General features: G+C 40.4%; 1 protein-coding gene across 3 annotated transcripts in view; it reads right to left on the bottom strand.

The window, feature by feature from the left end:
• Nucleotides 1-16673, bottom strand: part of LOC118913769 (centrosomal protein of 162 kDa-like) — a 98810-nt gene extending 82137 nt beyond the window's left edge. The window contains exons 1-5 of one of the 3 annotated variants that reach the window (XM_057489347.1): nucleotides 16412-16673; nucleotides 15236-15337; nucleotides 3446-3560; nucleotides 993-1139; nucleotides 481-664 (exon numbers count right to left, since the gene is read on the bottom strand). In XM_057489347.1, coding sequence (XP_057345330.1) covers nucleotides 481-664; nucleotides 993-1139; nucleotides 3446-3560; nucleotides 15236-15292 — 503 coding nt within the window. In that variant the 5' untranslated portion in view covers nucleotides 15293-15337; nucleotides 16412-16673. Of the gene's footprint in view, nucleotides 1-480; nucleotides 665-992; nucleotides 1140-3445; nucleotides 3561-5615; nucleotides 5822-15235; nucleotides 15338-16411 lie in introns of those variants that run through there. The other 2 variants (XM_057489348.1, XM_057489349.1) reach the window with 2 other exon arrangements.
• Nucleotides 16674-21519: the final 4846 nt, after the last annotated feature.

The raw sequence follows: 21519 nt of genomic DNA, 5'->3' as shown, positions 1-21519 counted from the left end.
ACCACTTCAGTCAACCAGTAGGATTTCCAGGATACATGGACACCTCCTGATAATCATCAGGGTGAACCATCCACGAAGGGAGGACACAGACCAACCCTGCCTGCTTCCCCTTCTTTCCTGTTCCTTTTCTCCCTGAAGCTATAACAGCTCCCTGGACTTTCTTATTTACCCTCTCTGTGGAAAACCACTTTCTAATTACTTTCCTAGTAGGATCTTTTTGGCAATGTACTGTTAGTCTCAGTATCTCAGGCATGAAATTTCAGATATCTGGAGGCAAAGAGGGCTCTCAAATACAAATCAACATACACCATTCATGTAGCAGTGATATCCTGACAAAAATAATGAACAGAGAAGACTTAAAAATAAGATCTAACCTTTGCCTGTTACAATGTTTACCATTAAGTCCACGCAGATATCACCCTTCCAAAAACATACACATGAAAAGCATTTAATGATCAATTTATGTTGAATTTACATTACCTATGTAAAGCTTTAAAATGTATGGAGTCATTAGAATCTAACTCCTTATTTAATCTTGAATAATCAATGGAAGATGTTAAGCCTTTCTCAAGCCTGGCAAAAAACTGTTCTTTTTCTTCTTGTTCTTCTAATGTGTCCAATCCCAATCCAAGGACACTGTGATTGAGCTCAGAAACTACCATGTCTAAATGGAAAGCACAAATATATTTTATTAATGTACATAATTTTGAAAAAATTAATTATAATAATGCCTTTATTTATAGTAATTTTTTTTAAATTAAAACATAATCTCTCACCCACCAAACAGATTTAAATTCATAATCAATATGTAAGGTTATAAGGCTTTTCTAGATGTGTAATTCTAAGCTATTAAAAGAATTAAAGATATTACAGCTGTTTCATGGTTCAGTCAGTAAAGGCAGCTCCAAGACAGTTATGAATTAATTTTTGTAAAAATTCTGATTATAAGCACAGTAATTAGCCTGTCAGCTCATATCCCTTACATTTCTTACCATTTGTTTCTAAACTGTCAATACTTAAGACAGAGGTTCCACTGTTCTTAAGAACCTGAACCGGTCTGGCAGAGGGCTCCTCTGTTTCCGTAATAGGCTGAGCGGTCTGCTTTGTTTTCAAATAGCTTACATTTGTTCCAAGCAGTCCTAGGGATGAGAGTTAATATTGTTAGATATTTATGTTTAGGAAATTTTTTTCAGTACTATATCAACTCAGAAACACTGTTATACTAATTTTGTGGACAGTAGCTACAAAATAAATCTTGGTTTACTAAATAAATATCCATCAGACCTAAAATTCACAAAAGAAAAATTTAGTTCTATTTGCTAGCAGTAGATCTTATTAGATAGACTATTTCAAAAATTTGCATAGTGAGATGATATTTTAACAATTATTTTGAAGCACAAGTATTTAAAACAGTATACCATGCCACCTAAGAGTATCTTCATCCTTATATGAAGAGAAGGATGTAACTGGGTGAACTGGAAAACAGAGACAATTCCAGGCAGAGGAAGAGACGGTACAAAGGGTCCACAGAACACATCTGAGGGTGTGTGCAAAAAGGCCAGGGAGGCTGGATGCAGAGAGTAAGGGTGCATCTGGAGGAAATAAGCCTGAAGCAGGAGTTGATGGTCAGACCATTCTTGTCCTCTAGGCCAGGTAGGGGTTTGCTCTTAATTCTAAAAGCACTAGAAAACTGAAACACTGAGAAAGCTATTTCTCCCTCAGAAGGTTCTACACTTTTGATGTCAGGAATCATATCTTGGCTTTGTGTGCTAGTGTCTAGTACTCAAAACATAACATAAACTCAATAAATATCTGTGCCGAATGAGGGACCAGGTTATGGCCTTGGGCCGAGAAACCCTCTCCCTTGTTTAAGTGGATACTGTCAGTTTGCTTCTTAAGTATCCTTGTTTGTCTCCCTTACTAATCAAATCCACTTCTGACTGACAAATTATTATTTTTTAATTATTAGTACCTCAGTCAATTTACATTCAAGTGTTGGTCTATGGCCTAGTCTTTCTTTCTGGGGTGAGCTGCATATTCCATTTCTGATTCATTACTTTCTAGAAGTGAGACTTTAATGCTAATAAAATTTCAAATCTTTGTTAACAGTTCCAATAGTACTTCATTACATAATATCCTTTTCAAGCACTAAAGGGGGAAAAGATTCTAAAAAAGAATTCCTTACATGCAAACTTCAGCACTGTTGCATGGTTTAGGGTTTTATGAAAAAAATGCACTGAATTTTTCATTAAGACAATTCCTTATTGTATAGTATTAAGAACAGAAAAGTGACTATCAAATTCACTCTAACATTCACGTATTAAACATTTTTTACTTACTGTTGAGAGTCAAGGGGTACAAGAAAAAAGATGTGTTTCCTGTCCTCAGAAAGCTTCTAACCTCAGAGGTAATCTTATAGGCTAAGACTATCAACACAGTATGTAAGTGTTTGTGTGGTGTTTGGACACCAAAATAAAGGAGAAAACAATTATGTTGCAAAGGAAGCTAGAAGAATTAGGGAAGGATTGCAAAAAAGAGGTAATGCCAAGCTTTACTGCACAGGAAGGATGAGAGGAAAGGAATTCTAGTGGCAAGAAAGCATGAGCTAATGCACAGAGGCATGGAGCCAATGGCATTTCCAGGAAATGAGGAATAACTGAGTGTGGCTGGAGCACATGAGGCCAGAAAAGGAGGGTTCTAATCAGACTATGTAGAGCATTAATTATCACATTAAGGAATTTGGCTCAATTTTATGTGAAAAAAACAAAGTCATGTGTAAATATTCCCCTAAAGAAGAGATACAGAAATTCTATCAGTTTATAAAATGGTGCTTCATGATCCACAAAGAGTGTGAAGGTCGGTACTTAACAGAAGTGGCCTGGGGTTCCTTACAGACCCAGCAGTATCCCGTATAGCAGGCATACTGAAGAAACATCCCAGAGTAATCTCCCAGTTGTAAACACGTGACCAGGAATAGTTCTGGGAAAGCTGTACACAAGTACAGACAGACTCAGTAATTAGTTTTATCACCATTAAAGCAATAAATTATTTTTTACGATTATACGTAACAGATTGTGATACCAAAGTCTACAGATTTGTTAAAACCTTCTCAATGTGATGACTAATTAATACATTGTCATCATATTTTATTAAATCACCTTAAATTAATTTACCATTAAACATAATATATAAAAATACTTGTACTGGTCATCATAATTTGAGAAAATATAAATTATCTCAATGTAAAGTAACTGATAATGCAGAAGTATTTCTCAATTATGTAATAAGTGAAGTAATAAAGAAAATCAATTCATACCTCAAAAATTCATGCTCTAAGTATTACTATTTTTTTATACATTATAGCAAAATAACAAAATCCAGAATTAAATTCTTGACTGACCCCTTGTGGTCAAATCATCTTAAATTAAAAATGAGTAGTATTTACCACCATCTTCAAAATCATCTTCACTCATCCACCATGGCACTGTATCTTTCATTTTCACTTCTCTTTTGGGTTGTCTTGGTGTTTTGTTTGACTTTTCAAAAGATTCATCTGAAAGCTGGATCAGATACAAGTTACTGAATTTAAATTCAAGAATCCCAGATTCATGACTAAAAATGTTTCACTGTTCAGCTGCCACACACATGAACAGTATTCTCAGCAATAATGGATAAATTCATATTTCTAAACACGTGGCCAAAACAGGTTAAAAATCAAGCATTTATCTCTGAACATTAATTTAATATCCATATTTAAATATGTAAACTAGCCAGGGAGAAAAAATCAGCAGCAACAACAATGAAATAAAGACATGGTGACCAAGAAACTTAATCAGGAAAGGAGAGAAAAGGATACAGTCCCCTTCTAGACATTCTCTAAGACCTAAGAATAAATAATGACTGAGCAAAATTACCTAGCATCAGTCTAGAAGAACACAGAATTCTAAGATTGGTTAGAATTGAATTTTAGGCATTTACCAGAGAAATGAGCATTCATCGCAATGATTAATAAGCTTTAATAAGCATTCATTTATTCTTTTCTGCTCTTCAGGTCCAAATTTTACTAATTCTAAATCCCTACTCTAACACCAAGCTACCCTCCCTTGTTCGCAGCCAATACTCTGGCCTTTGTCTTCACAGAGAAAATAAAGACCTTCAGTCAAAAACCACCATCCTTCCCCTCACCCTGCCACTGAACTCACCTACCAAGACACTGTCTTCCTGTCACAGAAGAGCAATTCTTTTCTCCTCTCCCAACAGAACCTGCCGAGGGGTCACTCCCAGCTCTCCTGGTTTTCTCGCCCTTGGGTATCTTGTGTCATCACGGAAGCTCCGCCGCCTCCTCTCTTTCCCCTCCTGCCTCCCTCAGATCATAAACCTGCCCACCACTGAATCCCCAGGCCTAGCAGAGCACCAGGCACAACCGTGGAATTCAAGTACGAGCACTCGGGTCTCTTCGGAAAAAAGAAAAAGCAAAGCAAAAACAAAACAGAACAACCAGGAAGAGTTCCTTATCCCCACCTCCCTTTTACTCTACTAATCACTTCTTTATATGCCACCTTGTGAGTTCACCGCTCAACCCCTTAAAATCTGGTTCCCATTCAAAACAGCCCTCCAGACACCAAAGACTGCTTACAACCCACAAATAAAGGATCCCTGCCAGTCATCCTCCTGATCACATCACGGAATTTGACACTGGTGACCAACTCCTACTGCTTGAAAGTCTTTACCTTGGCTTCACAGCATCACGTCCTCCAGGTCAGACTTGAGCTCTGTGACCTTTCCCACTCATCCCTTTTAGGAGATCCTGGCTCTTTAACACTAGACTTCCCTAGTGTTCCACTAGGATCAGCTCTTGGTCCTTTCTATTCTCATTCTACACATTTTGTCTGGTGCAGAAACCAACATTTATTTCATGCCTGCTCTTTTAGGATATATACCTAGGTTATGTCACCCCTTAAGTAATTAATCTTAAGCAATCTTGAAGCCCAAGTTTCTACTGTGAGTGTTACAGAGCTGGGATTCAAACTGAAGCCTCTCTGACTAAAACCTGCCCGTCTTCCACCACACTGTGTTCTGGGGTGACCTTATAAACTTCCAAGGTGACAATACACACTTCCACCTGCCAACCAAACAATTCTACCTCAATGACTTGTAAGAATGTCAGTTTTTGAATTTTAAAAAAAGAACTGATTGTCTTCCCTGACAACCAGGCAGGAAGTAGGGAGAAGGAAAAATATTCTTTATACCATCTGAATTTTAGTTGCATCACTTTCCAGTCAGTCTCTAAACTTCACTATCACTTTGAAATGTGCCACTTCTCTCTCCTCCCTACATTTCACTGTTTACCAAATGCAGACAATCTGCCTGAGACTCAGTCTATTCCTTCTAAACCCCATGGCCTCATAAGAGTGTGGAAGGAGTGTAGGTTTTAGGGGCCAGGCAGATTTTCAGACTTTAAAATATGCTAGCTCTGTTGTTTAGGGAAAGTTACCCCTCTTTTCATTTTATTCATCAGTTATAGTCATAGTACCACTGACCTTGCAGGGTTGTGGCAAAGATCAGAAAAAGAAAAGGAGAACACCCACCACCTACCACATAGTTGGTATTCTCACCTTCGACAATCTTCTGCTTTCCAGATTTCTATCATTAAAAACAAACAAAACAAAAAGCTGGTCGCCAGACAACAATAGTGCTGGCAAAGATATGGAGAAACCGGAACGCTTCTCTACTGATACACCACTGTCGGGACATAAAATGGCACAGCTACTTTAGAGAACATCTGGAAGTTCCTCAAAAGATTAAACATAGAGTTACCATATGACCCACTGTTTCCGCTGCTAAGTATATAAACAAGAGAAACAAAAAGACAGTCCACACAAAAACTTGTACACAATGGTTATAAGTTTATAGCAGCATTATTCATAATTGCCAAAAAGTGGAAATAACTCAAATGTGGCTAAATAGAATGTGATAAATCCATATGGAACACGGTTTTGCTATAAAACGGAAGTACTGACAGATGCTACAACATGGATGAACTCTGAAAACGTTAAGGGGAAGGGGACGAAGCTGATCACAAAAGACTCCATACTGTATAAATCCACTTCTATGAAATATCTGTAAAAAACATATATTCAGAGACAGATTAGTGGTGCCGAAGGCTAGAGAAAAGGGTAACTGTTAATGAGTACAAGGTTTCTTTTTGGCATGATGAGATGTTGTGAAAGTGTTTGGGTTGATGACTGTATAACTCTGAATATACTAGAGAACCAGTGAATGGTACACTTCCAATGGGTGAAGTGTATGGCATATGATATCTCAATAAATCTGTAGGAAAAAAAAAGGCTGGTCTCACCAATCTCCTTATAAGCCAAGATATGTAAACCGTATCTTGAACAAAGAGTTTGAACAATAGTTTATCAAAATGACTAAAGAAGTTAGCGTGACTCTAAAATCATGGCTTTCACTGTAAAAAATGAGACACGGCCTTACACAAATCTCTAACATGAGGTAAGAGCTTCAGTGAGTTGAGGCTGAATACGAAAGGAAGGGAGGGATGTAGAGGGAGAGAATGTTGAAGGGGTTGTAAATGAGGGTTGGGAAAAAAATCGGTCTGCAACTGCTTTCTTTTACAATGAAAATATTTCCTGTAAACCTAATTTTCAAAATGTGCCCATTTTTTACATAAAAAAACTCAATTTTCAAATAGGAAGTGGTATTCATACCCTGAATGTCTGCTACATCCTGGCAATTGGTGAATGTTCTTTTAAATCCTGACAACAATCCTACAAAGTAAGTACTATTTTTCCTGTTAGATAATGAAACTGAGGTTCTTTCTACTATCAACTCCCTTTATGAACAAGAATGTTAGCCTAACAGTTTAAAATGTCTCTCCTGAATGTCCTGCAAGGCCTCTCCGTGTATATAAGTACCTAGGATGTAGTACAATCCTCTTATTTATTCATTCAGCAAATATTTATTAAGCATCTACTCAGTATGGCAGGTATAGCAATGAACATATAGCCATCTCATCACAGACCATACATTCTTATGAGAGAGAGGAAGAAAACAGACCTACACGAGTAAAATAATGAATCATGCTAAATGCCACATAGAGCATTAAATATGTGGTCCACTAAGAAGTGCCTTGGTGGTTACTTTTTTAACTGGATAAGCTCTCTGAAGATGAAATCTTCAAGTAGTGGTTTTTAAGGTGAGATCTTTGACAGCCAGGTAAAAAATAGGGGAACAGCATTATTGGCAAAGGGAACTGCTAGTGCAAAGCTCCTAATGTGAAATGGGCTTGGCATCCCTGGGGGAGAAAAAAGGCCACTGCAGTGTGAGTGGATAAGGATGAGCAAAATCACCCTGGGCTTTATAACCACGGGCAAGAGTTTGGATTCTGTTCTATGTAATGGGAAGCCAACAGGGTTTTACACAGAGGAGGAATGGTCTGATTTACAGAACAATCATGCTGGCTGCAGTGTGGTAAAGCAATGCTTGGGAACAGCTGCAGTAGCCCAGGTGAGAAGACTGTCCTGGACTAGGATGGTAACATGAAAAGGGAGAGGCCTAGGGGGTTAATAGATATATCCTGGAGGCAGAGTTGACAGGGTTTGGTGCTAAACCTGTGACACTGAACAAAGGAAATCTCATTTATAGTGGAGCTGGGCGGCCCAAAGTGGGAGCTCTCACACCCTGCCAACCCCTCAACTGCAAATCCTAGGATGATGCTTACTTACACTTTCCAACAGGAAAAAGCCTACTTTACTCCCCCAGCAGGAGGCAGGAAGGTTTTCTCCAGGCCCAGCAACAGCCCATCCAGTGAGAAACGTCTACGACTCAGCCAACGGGAGGGAAACCACCACCCTGAACTCTGGCTTTCCTTCCAACGACTTTCATTCACAGCAGCCCCTCCCAGCTTCCACTGTTCTCTATTAGTAATATTCCTCTCCTTTGATCTCTGGGCTTGCCTATCGTTTTGCCACAGCTTGCATGTCCCGAATTGCATACCTAAATTGCCATTCCTAAATAAACCCATTTTTCTGGTAAAATAACTGGCTGCGTTATTTTCAAGGCTGTCGTCACTTGGTGATCAGAAGTAGGACCCAGATGTCCTCCAACAACACTGAGGCTAGTGAGCGCCCAGGTGCTGATTCCCTCTGAGCTGAGTGCTTTCTGGCTGACCCTGGGGGTTGGAGGGTCAGTCTCTCTCGGATCCACGCTCCGCCCCCTTTGCATTTTGAGCTCTCCAGCTTTATTCCGACTCTGTTTAAAGGCTTAGTCACTCGTTTTTGTGAAGGCTTTGTCCTTTCTGGTGAGTACGCATTTGTTTTTCTGAACTTCAGGCCTTGAGGAATGGGATCCCAATCCTCTGAAGTCCCTCAGGAGAGCCTTCCTTCTGGGACCCCAGCCAACTTTAGGTTTAAAGCTATGGTCCCTCCTCATCCGTATTTTTAACCAAATGGATCGACTTAGCCAAAGATAATTTAGACTTCAATTGCTGTTATGAGGAATGTTTGATCCCTCCAAAGTTAACCTTTCTCAAAAGCAAATTAGAAGACCACAGCTCTAAAATTAAACAAAGTGAAAAGAATGCCTATTTTAATTGGTACCAAATGTTTTCAGGACACTAAAATTGCCTCTTTGCAAAGTCCAATTTCTAAATTATCCAAGGCAAATAAACTACTGAAATAAGTCAAAATGGCTTCCGAGGCCTCTCTTTCCCTTTCCCCTCTTCTTTGTCTTTCAAGCCATCTTGTGTCAAGTCCTGCCTCCAGAGCCATCCTTCTTCCCTTAAATTCTCTGCTTCCTTATTCTAATTGTCTCTCTGAGCTTTCTTTTTTCTCCAGGCCTTGAACCTCTCCCTGCTCCCGACTCCTCTGAACCGATCAGAACCTGCCCCTTTGAAGTTAAGTCCTCTGAGGATCTGACTGCCAAACCCTTAGTTTCTTGTGTTCCCTGGAAGAAAGCTGAATTACAAGCTAAAGTCAAAGACTTTTCCAAAGTAACTGAAGTTCTGCATAGATTAGCTGAGGAATTTAAAAATCATTATTTAAACCTATCAACCCAGTAGTTCATATGCTTGTTGGTGAGGCCCAGGCCCAACACTGGCTGAAACTGGCCTGATGAAAAAATCCTAAAAGGGATTTAAAAAACTAGATCTCACTTTTGGCAGGAGGCTGAACCCTGGCCCTAGGCCTCCACAGAACTACAAGAGCTTTCCCTACGCCTGCTGACTGGATCGTAATTCACACTTGCGCATAAAAGCCTGACGAACCTGTTCATGATTACCACAGTCAACTTCAGTTTTTAAGGAAAACTCTGGTCCTCTTTTGGATGTCGAGTCCACTCAGGTAGCCCTTAATTCTGTGTTCATTAATGGATTGAGCCAAGATCATTGCCTTCTAGTTAAGAGGACCAGGATGGAATGGGAAACTATGTCCACCCCAGATCTAGTTAACTTAGCAAACCAGCTTGCCCACACCCTAGATGATTCAACTAAAAGGAAAACCACTAAAATTCTTGATTTTTAACTCCAACAAAATGGAGGTCCCTAAACAAAAACAAAACCCGCCTGATCTCTGACACTACTGCAAAAAACCAGGGCATTGGAAAAAAGACTGTGACAAACACGCCCTCCAGATGCCTTCTGCCCTCTACCCAGTCTTTCCAATGTCCTCTAAGTCCCCAGTGACGGGGCTCCAAGAGATACAGGGCTCATCCCGTCCTCCCTCTGACCGGCTCACAGAAACACCTCTTTAGACTGGGAATGAGTTTCTACCTGCCCTCTCTGATACTGAGCTACATTCTCAGGGCTCTGCCCACTGGAACAGAGCAGCCTCTGCCTCAGAGAACCAAAACGGTCTACACAGTGGGGGTCTCTAAGAAACCGCAACAGTTCCCGTCTCCACCCCATCCCTTTGCGTTAGGTCCTCTGAAATACACCCACCGTTTTCTCCTCAGTTCCTCTGACCTGATTCACTTACTGGGCTAAGATTTCTTGGAAAAATATCATGCTGGATTTTTTTTTCTTTAAAAAGGGGGAAATAATTATAGAATTTGATAGCAGCAACTAATATAAACCTGGGTAAATCAAGCAGCACTTCAACATCTTTTACTTGTTCCATCTCTGATGGCCCTGGAGCTGGTTCTAAGGACACTAACCACTTGTCACTGTTGGGTCAGCTACCACCTACCTTCCCTATGGGCAAAACTCTCAACTGATATTGGCAGAATCCACAGTGCACCTCCTAGTAAGATTCAAATAGATCCCTCACAACCTCTACCCAGAGTTAACCAATAAAAACCCTATAAATAAAGAAGCCATCCAAGGCATTACGCCTATAATAGATTATAAGGCTCAGGACCTCATTATCCCCTGCACTAGTCCTTGTAACACCCCTATTTTACCTGTAAGAAAACCCAGCGGCCAAGGATGTTGGTTTGTGCAGGACCTCCAAGCAATAAATAACATTAGTATCCCTCAGCACCCTGTTGTTCTTAACCCCATCCACTACTAGCAACTATTCCTACTGAGATTTTTCACTATGACTAAAAGTCCATGAAATTTTTTTCTATAATTGATCTATGCAGGGCATTCTTTAGTATTCCAGTTGATAAGGCTAGCCAGTATCTTTTTGCCTTACTTGGAAAGGAAAACAATATATATACTCAGACAGTATTGTTCCAGGGTCTTTCTGAGTTCCTGTTATTTCTTGCAAACCTTAAGAGCTGACTTAGATGACACGACCTCTCCTGGAGGCCCTACAATGTGTGCATGACTTGCCCTTCTGCTCCCTTTCTCAGGCATCTCCACAGGGGGACAGCGGTCACCCAGGAAAACTTTCAGCCTAAGAAGAACATAAAGTCTCCAAAGAAAAACTGCTGTTTGTTCAAACTTAAGGTTCAATATTTAGGGCACCGATCTCAGAGCAAGGACTACATTTAGATCCAGCTTCACAGTATCCTGATCTTCCCAATACCTAAAACTAAGAGCCAATCATGAAGTTCTTCTCAGGCTAGCTGGTTACTGTCAAAATTGAATTCCAGGCTTCTCTTATAGCCCAATCCCTGTAAGTTTTACTAAGAAACAACAAACCTGACTCTATAATTTGGGAAATCAAGATAACATAGCCTTTGGGGCCTTAAAGAAAAGCTTAATAAAGTCCCTGCTTTCAGACATCCCAATTGTCAGCTCCCCGTTTTCCTTTCTGTATGTGAGAAGAAAGGGAATTGCCCTCCAAGTACTCGCCCCAAAATATGGAAAGCATCATTGACCCATAGGGTATTCAAGCCAACAAGTAGGCCCTGGGGCCCACGGACAGCCCACCTTGTCTCAGAGCCATTCCCGCCATTGCCCTTTGGGTAAGGCCACCAAGGAAATGACCGTGGGGTTCCCTCCAACCATCCCTGTGCCCCGTGAGGCGACCCTCATGAGTCCGCACTGCATCTAGTGCTCTCCGGCAGTCATCTTACCTCCTATGAAAGCCTTTTGCCAACTGCTCCTGCTTGAACCTTTTCTCGCTGTAACAACCATAATCTTGCTATTCTTCTCCCCTTTCGAGCTGCTTGATGCTGGAAAGAGCACCTTTTGACTCCATGATATGTACAGAAAACTTCTCTAACCATTGCAGATTTTTCATGGTTTACTGACAGGTCTTATTTAAAAGATGAAAATGGTAAGTATCATGCAGGTGTACTTTTTTAACTCCTTTCCAAGTCACTGAAGCAGCACCTTTACCTTCAGCCCCACAGGCTGAATTGTATGCTCCTTAGCTGGGCGTGTACCTTGGTCAAGGGTAAAACCACAAACATCTATATACTGATAATCAATATGCCTTTGGGGTAGTCCATGATCTTGAGATGTTATGGAAACAGCAAGTTTCCCTTACTTCTAATGGGATAAAATTAAAATGGCTCTACCGACCAAGTTGGTTAGAAGCCATACTTGTGCCAGCTGCTCTGGCTATTACTGAGGTTCCCGGGCATTCCAGCTCTGACTCCCTGGAGGCCAAAGGAAACTCCTAAAAATGCTGCTCTTAAAGGAATCAATAACCAAACCTCTGCCATGGTCCAAAGGAATGATTCAGCAAATGATCATCTAGGAAAACTGACAAGAGAGGCCCAAAATGGACCCAGAAAAGTAGCAGCAATAACAGCAATCTAGTCACTGTTGGTTCGCTAAAAAGAGAGAACTCCAGCTTGGGCCAAGTAACAGTCTAGTCCTGCCAGAGACTAAAATCCCTATTACCTGTCACTGGACATGCATTAAGTCACTGGACTACTGACAAAATGACAGTCTTCCTGAACCAATACTGGTGGGGAACTATTAATAAGGCTGCAAAAAATGCCTATTTTGCTTGTCCCACCGATCCAATATATAATTCTGAGAAACCCATCCACAAGAACCCCCCAGCCTAGATTTGGCAAATGGGTTTTATTCTGTTCCCCCTCTTGGATATAAATGTTTTAGTCATGGTTCAGATGTTTTTTCATTTTGACTGAAGCTTTCCCTTGCAGACAGGCTATGTTGCCTTTTGTGGCTAAAATCTTATTAGAAAAGATTATTCTTACCTGGGGAACCCTGTCAAATGTCATAGTAACTGGGGAGCCCACCTCATTAGTCAAGTCCTTTGACTGGTCTGTGCAGGTCCTATAACACTCGAACTGCTTACTACCCTCAACCCTCAGGGCTAGTTAAATGTACTAATGGCATTATTAAGACCCAACTGGCATAATTTATAAAGAGCCTTCAAATACTCTGGCCAAAAGCATCCCCACTGATCCTTCTACATTCCAGATCTACCCCTCTGGGACACAAATTCTCTCCTTTTGAGACTGTTGCAAGGTGCCTGGGGCCCCTGGCTCCTGCCTCCTTTGATTCAGAGCTGAAGAAAGGAGATCTGCTCCAGCACTGTAAAGGCCTTATTACTGCTGTTGAGAATGACCTGTGTAGCAGAACCATCCTCTCACAGCATGCTCCCAGGAGACAATGGTTGTGAACATCACACCTTGCAACCCGGAGATTTTTGTCTGTCGGAAAAGACACCTCTACAAGTACTCTCAACCTTGTTGGAAGGGCCCCTACCAGGTACTATTAAACAATCCCTGGGCTGCCAAACTGCAGGAAACAGACTTCTGGATTCATGTCATATCAAAAGAGAGTATCAAACCCCGACTGGACCCACACACCAACTGGTGACCTGAAAGTAAGTATTTCTAGGAACTGAAGCAGATGACATCTCATGGAGACAAACCCAAGATGTCCAGACTAGTCCTGTGTACCCCTTTCTCACTGTTGCTTCTTATACTATATTTTCTCCCTTTCTTCCTCAGACAGATAACACTCATCCACATTTCCCATCTATTGCAAAAGGGTGAAACTTCTCTGATTGTTTCATTTGTCACCAGAAACCTCAATATGTTGACAATAACAGTGATCCCTTAGTTTACCCACTAAGTAATTTAACCGGAATCCTGAAAGTCATTGCATGCCTAAACTGTTCCATAGTTCCCCTTTATCAGGATAGAACACTAAATCCACAAACCCTTGGTCCTGCTCAATTTAACCCAACCCCACATACATATATATATAATATATACATAAAAGACACTACAAAACAGCCAATGTAAGTTGACCCTTTGTAAGCTGGCTGTCATACCCACATATAGGAAGGCTTTCTGTATGTGATAACATGGTATTTGAGCTTTGACTAAATGATGCTAATACCTCTCTACCAACAATAGGTCCATAAATGCTACTACTTAGGAGGGAGCCCTATGTGCATCTCCTGGCTACCCTTTTCTGTGTGAACATTTTGGTAATGGCCTCTAGGCTTGGGCAGCCCATCACCTTGACGGCTGGAGAATAAAAGGACAGTGTGCTCTTGCTGCACTCACTCTTCTCCGTTTTTCTTCATAACAAAACAGTAGCTTCCCTCTGGTGAACCTTCATGGATACCTTAAATAACTTTCAAGAGGTGTCCGAGACTCCAGGTTTGCCTCCCCAGGGAGAGCCTTTCTCCCTCAGTGGGAATAAGTACCAGTGACAACACGATCAGCTGTCCCTCCCTAACATCAGGGGAGTCGGCCGCGTCCCTAGTCAAAGCAGAAGCAGCCCAACAAGGATCACTTGACTAATTGTCAGAAGCAGTTTGGGACAATCACATTGCCCTCTTTTACTTACTTTTTGAACAAGGTGTCTATGTGATAGTAAACACCACCTATTGCATGTGGATAAACTCTGGGGAAGTAGAAACCCAATTCCATAAAATTAGGGAATAAGCACAGTTACTACAACAAATTTCACCTGATTCTCCATGGTCCTTTGATTTGTTCAGTTGGTGAACAATTTAGGCCTAGGGTCCTGGTTCAGAACCATCATACAATTTAGAATAGCCATGTTATTTTAAATTATGTTTGTATAAGTACTTTTAAGTTTTATAACTGTTGACTATCAAACCTTTGGAGAAACAGTGTACCAAATTAGGTGTGAAGTTAGCTCAGTGCTTCAAGATGATCTCCAATGTGTACAACCTTGAGAAGATATAGATTTGGATGGCAAATGCTTGAGAGTTCTCCATCCTAACCTCGAATGTGGCCTTCAATGGTTTCCAACTGCTATGCACTTTCGCTCTGACATGGGACACAACACAGGAAAGGTCATTCCTGGAACTGAGGGACACAGATGATCCAATTCCTGGTCAGTGATGCTTTCAGGGAAAGATCTTGATCAAAAGGGGGAAATGTGAGACTTAAAAAAGGGCACTTCACTTGAAATACAGCTGGGAGGGCTCTCTCACCCCACCAACTCATCATCCATCGCAGAACCCAACAAGGGTACCTTACATTTTCCAACAGGAAGAGCCCATTTTCCTACCCCAGGAGGAGGAAGATTTTTTCCTCACTCAGCAACAGCTCAGTCAACAGAAAATCGTCACCACCCTGAATTCTCTTTCTTCTAATGTACTTTTATTCAGAACAGCCCCTTTCAACTTCCTCCTTTTTCCTCTATAATGTTCCTCTCCTTTGTTTTCTGGATTTGCCTATGGTTTTGCCATAGCTTGCTCGTCCCAAATTGCCATTCCCAAATAAACCCACTTTGCTGGTAAAATAACTAGCTGTCTTATTTTCAAGGTAGGCAGACTGTATCTTAGGGGTGAGAGAGAACTGAAAGATGAATTTCTTATGAGACAAATTTACAGTAAAACTTTTAAAAACATAAACCTACCTCTTTCATGAACTGTTCAAATTCTTCATCCAGGTCTTCTTTGGAATAGTAAGCCATAATCAGCAGTTTTCACTTCTCAAACTAAACATTCCATTGAAAATGCTATAAAACAAGAAACAATAATGAACACCTTTTTGATGAAATCCACATTACATCATGAAAACAACCAGACTTAAACCTCAAACACCTCTTATTTCTCTTACGACTTAGCACAAATGCACAATATGGACCAGTCAGCTGGACAAGAGATTCCTAATTCACTAATAAAACTGATCTGGAAAAGCAGCTTTCACAGTTTGTCAAGCACTTAAGATCCAGAATTACATTTTCATTGTTAACATTGAATTGTTAAAAGATGGCTTCCACAATATTAACTAAATCTATACATATTAGAGGGCTGTGTGTGTGTGTGCGTGTGTGTTAACATCTCTTAATCAAACCAAGTCCTCTTGAAGAATCTTTTAAAAATTGTAAATTAGCAATCCAAAACACTTTCTTTTTTGCAAAGCACAGGACAGAGTTTTTGCACCTCATGGCTCAGCTATTTATCAATCCATATTAACAGTTTTGCAAATTAGATAGCTTACAGATATGGATGTTTCCAGATACAAATGTAATTTTTTAAGACTGAGAATCTACCAAAAAATTAAATTAATGGAGTATTCAAACCAGAACGAATTTTGTTTCTTTTGAAGAGAACAAACTATGCAGCAAAAACTATGCAATAGTGACTTGGAACGCAAAGCTCTCTTCTTTGAATCCAACTTCAGATCTGCTACAGATTCTGGATTGTAACTCCTTGAGCAGCTCAAACTGCAGCTTATTTCCAGAGGCAAGGGAGGGAGAAGTATGTGTGTGCAGACCTGGATAATACTTTAGTCAACCTGCAGAACAATTCCTCCCACACACTGCGCATTTCCGATTCGGCTCAGAGTGTGTGTGGTTAAGGTCAGGGCCTCAGACCTTGGTGAGCTGCGGATCCCCCCGGAAGGGCTCAGCTCCGCGGGGGCCCCAGCAGTAAGCGCGGGCTCCGGACTTGGCAGGAAGACAAAGACGCACCTGCAGGGGAGACTGGGCGGAGGAAGGGCAGAGAGTGGCTCTGGGAAGCGAGCCTGAGGATAGTCTCGGCCATGGTGAACCGGGTGCAAAGCGAGCGTCCGCGCCTCACCTACCTACCTCTCTGAATTCCGCCCTTCCCCGGAAGGCCGTGGGGTCCGGTCAGTTGCCAGGGTAGCGGACTTCCAAGGCCCAGCACCCGGGTCACGTGACACTAGCCGATCACGTGGCTCTTGCCCGGGCTGGACAGTTGTCAGTATCTTTTTGCGGCTAAGAAGGAAGGTGGCAAAAGCCTCAGCTCGGAATAATCTGGTGGATCAGAGCCGCCGCTGCTCCATCAACGAAGACTCCCGCGGCTTTCTCTGCACTCCTGAGAACACCGGCTAGGGCCGGTGCTCGGGCATGATGGGTGATGTAGGCACAGCCCGAGGCCTCCTGGGAAATGTAGTTTAGCGCCCGCGGTCCTTTTATTTCCTCATTTCTTATCACTTCGCATCTCCTCTCTTCCCTACCCTTGTCGTTTCAGCTCTTTGCTTTCCATACAGAAGTTTTGAAAAATTTTAACTTACTTGATTTCCTCCATGTGCAAAGCCCTGTGTGGGCATTTCAAGAAAAATGCAAACCTGTGAGAAAGAACTGTTGTCAGGATAGGGACTCTTCCACCATCTAGTGGGCAAGAACTGAAAATACACCTACACGCCGCAACCCGCTACTCCTGTAAGAATATCTGCACGGTGTGCCGGTTCCCCTCCTTTCCCCCCATATAGCGGCATCTTGCAATTACTTATTGGATTTTATTTTATTTTAGCTTTTTCTTCTTTCTAAAAAGGAAAAAAAAACCCCACAAGCTGGAGTTTCAGAGGACAGCATTTAGGATTTCACTAAGTAAAATAGTTGAAAGGGCTGCTACCAGCAGATCAGGGTTAAGGAACCCCATCTCCGGCCCTAACTTCTCATTCAGCAAGTCTATTACGATACAAATGTATACGTTCCAAGAACTGTTGCGAAAATAAAGATTTGAATAATAATAATATTTTTAAAAGTCTACTATTTATTGAGCACTGAAGTTGATACCTTCACATGCATTATTTCACTTAATCCTTACAATGTACAAGTCAATTCAATTTAGGATATTTTTTGGTTGTTTGTTTCTAAGTGTGATACATGAACCCTTTGGCAAGACAGAGCTGATGATTCCCTTTTGGCCCCAGGATGGATGCTGTCTTGCCAATGGGTTTCAGCCTCAGGGAAGTTCACTATGGATTCAATGAGACCGAAAAATGACAATAGAAAGTTGTTGGGGTGAAAGGGTTTATATTCAACTTTATTCCCACCGTGGCAGGTCAATAACTAGAATCCTGCCACTCAGAGCGAGTCTGCACGCAGCAAGCCGGTCTCTGCCTCTGGGCCTCTCTACCGCTGCAGCTGTCTCAGTCTCTGCCCTGGTGTTTTGTGCCAGGTGATAATGGTGAATGGCAAGTTACAGCAGTTATGCAGTGATAGCGGCAAAGCAAGCCAAACCCAGACTAAGAAGGTCTGAGTCACACTATCAGGTAAACAACCTTAGATCAGCTGAGATGCTGGCCAACACAGAGAAACGTGTCATTAGTAGAGGAGGAGAGAAATGATGACTATCAGCATGGCTTTGGGACCACCTGCAGCAATGGGGACTGGCTAGTTCACAGGCACTCTTGCAGAAACTGCGGCTGGCCAGCACCTTGTAGGAGGCTCAATGGCAGACTGGAGTTAATGGACAGTAAATGTAGGGCTGAGAGGATTTTGAGTGATGCACAAACTTTTCTGACATAGAAATGTGCAATTCCCACTGAATTGCCTTGTAAGTGCAATCTACAAGTGGTTATGTGGTAGTCAAAGTCCAAAGCATCAACTTCACACCAATGGGACATGGAAACTCATGGAAAAATCCTTCTTTTTATTTCATGGATTTCCTTAGGGTGACTTGGTAGGACTATGGAATCCAGCATTGGTTGGCCATAGCCATGGTCATTCTGATAATGCATCTGTATTTCAGCTTTTCTTCTTTCCTGTTTTTACCGCCCCCCTTTCATTATTCCTGATCTCTGGGTCATATTCCCAGATAAATTACTTGCAGGGAAGCCTTTTTGGGAGGAACTCAAGCTGAGACAGTTACCTTATCAACAAAGCTGAAACAATAAATAAATCCAGGTCTTAATATACAAATATCATTTTCATATGTACAGAGATTTAGGAAAAGTCTCATGATTTTGGAATTAAAGTAATTGTTTCAACTAATGCAAATTTTATTCAATTTACATTTTGAGTGCTACTGGTCACATTAGTAAGTTGCTTTATCATTAAGATGTTCATTCTGCTATATAAAGTGCACACATATTTAGAGATTTAAAGATTGTGAATAAGGGTATTTTTATTCTTTAAGGTGGTATTAAATTGTCCAACATTCTGTCTATGCTTATGAATAATTGATAACATTACATGCTCAAGGTAAATAATGTATGAAAAGAAGGGAAAGGATCTTCATAACAAGGTAAATCGAATTTGTGGCATTTTTCCACTGATATTTGTAATGTCAGTTTATGCTTTCGCCATCAGAGGATATGAAAGGACAATGTTGAAAAGAAAATTTGAGCTTCGTTTGAAAATAAATGTAAGTTTGTAATTTGAGTTGTAACATTCCTGGAATGCTTTGTTAAAAAGAAAATCACAATCTACTTAATTTCGTTTGTAAAGGAAGAAAATAATTCTTAAGAATGTAATGATCTGATGGGTGACAAGAACATCAGGCTATTATTTGACCTAGGTGCTCTCAATTTTTAGTTTAAGAATAAAATTTTAAATGCAAGGTATTAATGACTATTTGTCTTAGAACTATATTGTATTTAATTTCCACTGGACTTGGGTATGTAATTGACAAAAGTATTCCACTTATTTTTAAAAAGGCAATAAAGTTAAAACAGAAGTCTCTAGGAATGCATCTCTTAGTGAACATAGCATATATTTCATAAAACATAGAAAGACATGTCTCATAAACTTTGCATCTGATAAACTAAATGCAAAATATATTAAATATTTTATTGGTAATAAATTTTATTTTACATGTCTACTGTTGGTACGTATTTTGTTTATCATAGATAGCATGTGCTGGTTCAAAACTTTTCTTGCTCTAGGTAAATTATTATAAATGCAAAAAATAAGTTAAAATAATTTCCATTGGGGTAATAAAAATACACAAGTCATCCATTGTCATTGCCCTTTTTTTGTAATAATAATAAAAACCTATAATGTTGATTGTTAATTTTTGCATTAGCATAATTTTATGTTTGTGAAATGTCTATGGCTCATGAAGTGAGTTATGAAAGACAAATGTTGATTCCACTTATTATGAGGTAGATATCTAGAGTAGTCATATTCAGAGACAGAAAGCAAAATGGGTCTGTGGATTATTGAATGGGTGTAGAGTTTCAGTTCTGCAAGACTTGAAAAGATGCCTGGGAAATGGTTGTACAGCAGTGTGAATGTACCTAACACTACTCAAGTGTACACTTACAAACATGAATACTTAAGATGGCAAATTTTGTTATCTTACTATAACTTTTAAAAATGGGAATAAAACAATACTGTGGCATATGAATCAACATTGGGCAATCAAAATCCTTTCCACTGAAGTTGGAGTCCAATGTCACCAGCACCTGGAGCTGCCTGGGATGCCTCTCAGCAGCTGTCAGTCTGGCCAGCCAGAGGAGCCACTGGAGGCAAAAGCAATCCATGCAGGCGGGGGCCTGCTTGAGAGACTTGTATTTGACTTGTACAAGAAATTTAGATTAAAATGTGACACCATCCATCCTAAATTCCTCCTGATTAAGCAGGCACAATAGTATCTACACAATAGTGTTGTGAGGAATAAATGAGTTAAAACATGTAAAAATGGTGAATGGTGACTTGTCCATCATAACACTCAATAAACATTAGCTGTCGTGTCATTTGTGAAGCACGTCATATGGTGCATGTGGTAAACAATGATTTGATACTCATTATTATCACCATTATTATGCATTCCATTTTTCCCATCTAATGTATGAAAAGGCATTTGTGTTTGTCTCTTGGAGCCCCAGGAGTATCACAGTTATCAGAAAGCCTTAAAAATAATAATTAAAAAACCCTCATCTCTGTGACTAATAGAGGAATTCATTTTTATGGACTATCTGTTTAAACAGTCAAACCTTAGTCTGCACAGTTGTCTTTCCCCTCATGTCTGCTGTCGTCTTTGAGTCAGTTCGGTCTTACTGAGTTTACTCTCTAAGACTCCCGCGGCCCTCGGGTCGTGGAGCCCAGCACTCTGCTGACAGGCACAGCACGTTCCTGCCTGAAATCACTCTCTTCCCATACAGTGACAATGGGTGTGTGGTGCTTGGGGAGGTCGGCTAGAATCTGGAGTTTCTGATATCTTCACCACAGATTTTATTATTTTAACTCATGCTCTTTCTTGATAATAATTATTATTCTGAAGTCATCCTTTGTTTTCTTTTTCCAAAATCAGTTTAGAGTTTTTGTTTCTCACACTTGCTTGATTCATTAGTAAATTTAGGGTCCATCACCTTTAACATGAAAATAGATTCTGCTATTGTATAAATACTGATGTGTTCTGTTAGAAATATTTTACTCTAATTTTGTTTGGTTTGGTTATGTAATCAGTCTTAAAAGGAAAACTGTAAATTATAAATTAATATTCAATATGAAATGGGAGAAAATTTTGGTTTTTTTCTTGAAGTCATTCTCTGAAGAACTCCTTTGTCCAGAAAGTCAAAGCACACGTACCATTTTCTAGTTACTATATAAATCTAATTGATGGAAAACAAGATTTCTTTGAAAGACAAAGAAAATATAAAGAGACTGTTTCTACAGTTCCACCAGACCTTTCACCAATGCTTCTAACAAGTTCCAAAATGAATTTCATCTGCATCCCCTCCCTTGTTTGCCCTCTGCAGGAAGTTTTAATGAACAATGATTTGGTTCTTATGATGAAAGCCAGAGGAAGAAAAACCCTGGATAATCCACCACCATCCTGCATTCAATAATCAACGACACTGAGAGTAGCATTTGGTCCTATTTTATTGTCTAATGGTTTAAGTTATAACTTAAAACGTCCTAAGTGTTAATACTGCTTGAATGGTTGTCCCACGTGTGTGGGTAATAGTCTCCCCACAACCCTCACCTTGCAGCCCACTGCT

Source organism: Manis pentadactyla, chromosome 12 (assembly GCF_030020395.1).
Source record: "Manis pentadactyla isolate mManPen7 chromosome 12, mManPen7.hap1, whole genome shotgun sequence".
In the NCBI taxonomy this organism is placed as follows: domain Eukaryota; kingdom Metazoa; phylum Chordata; class Mammalia; order Pholidota; family Manidae; genus Manis; species Manis pentadactyla.
Note: the sequence above shows the minus strand (reverse complement) of the source record. Positions and strands in the feature narration are given on the sequence as shown.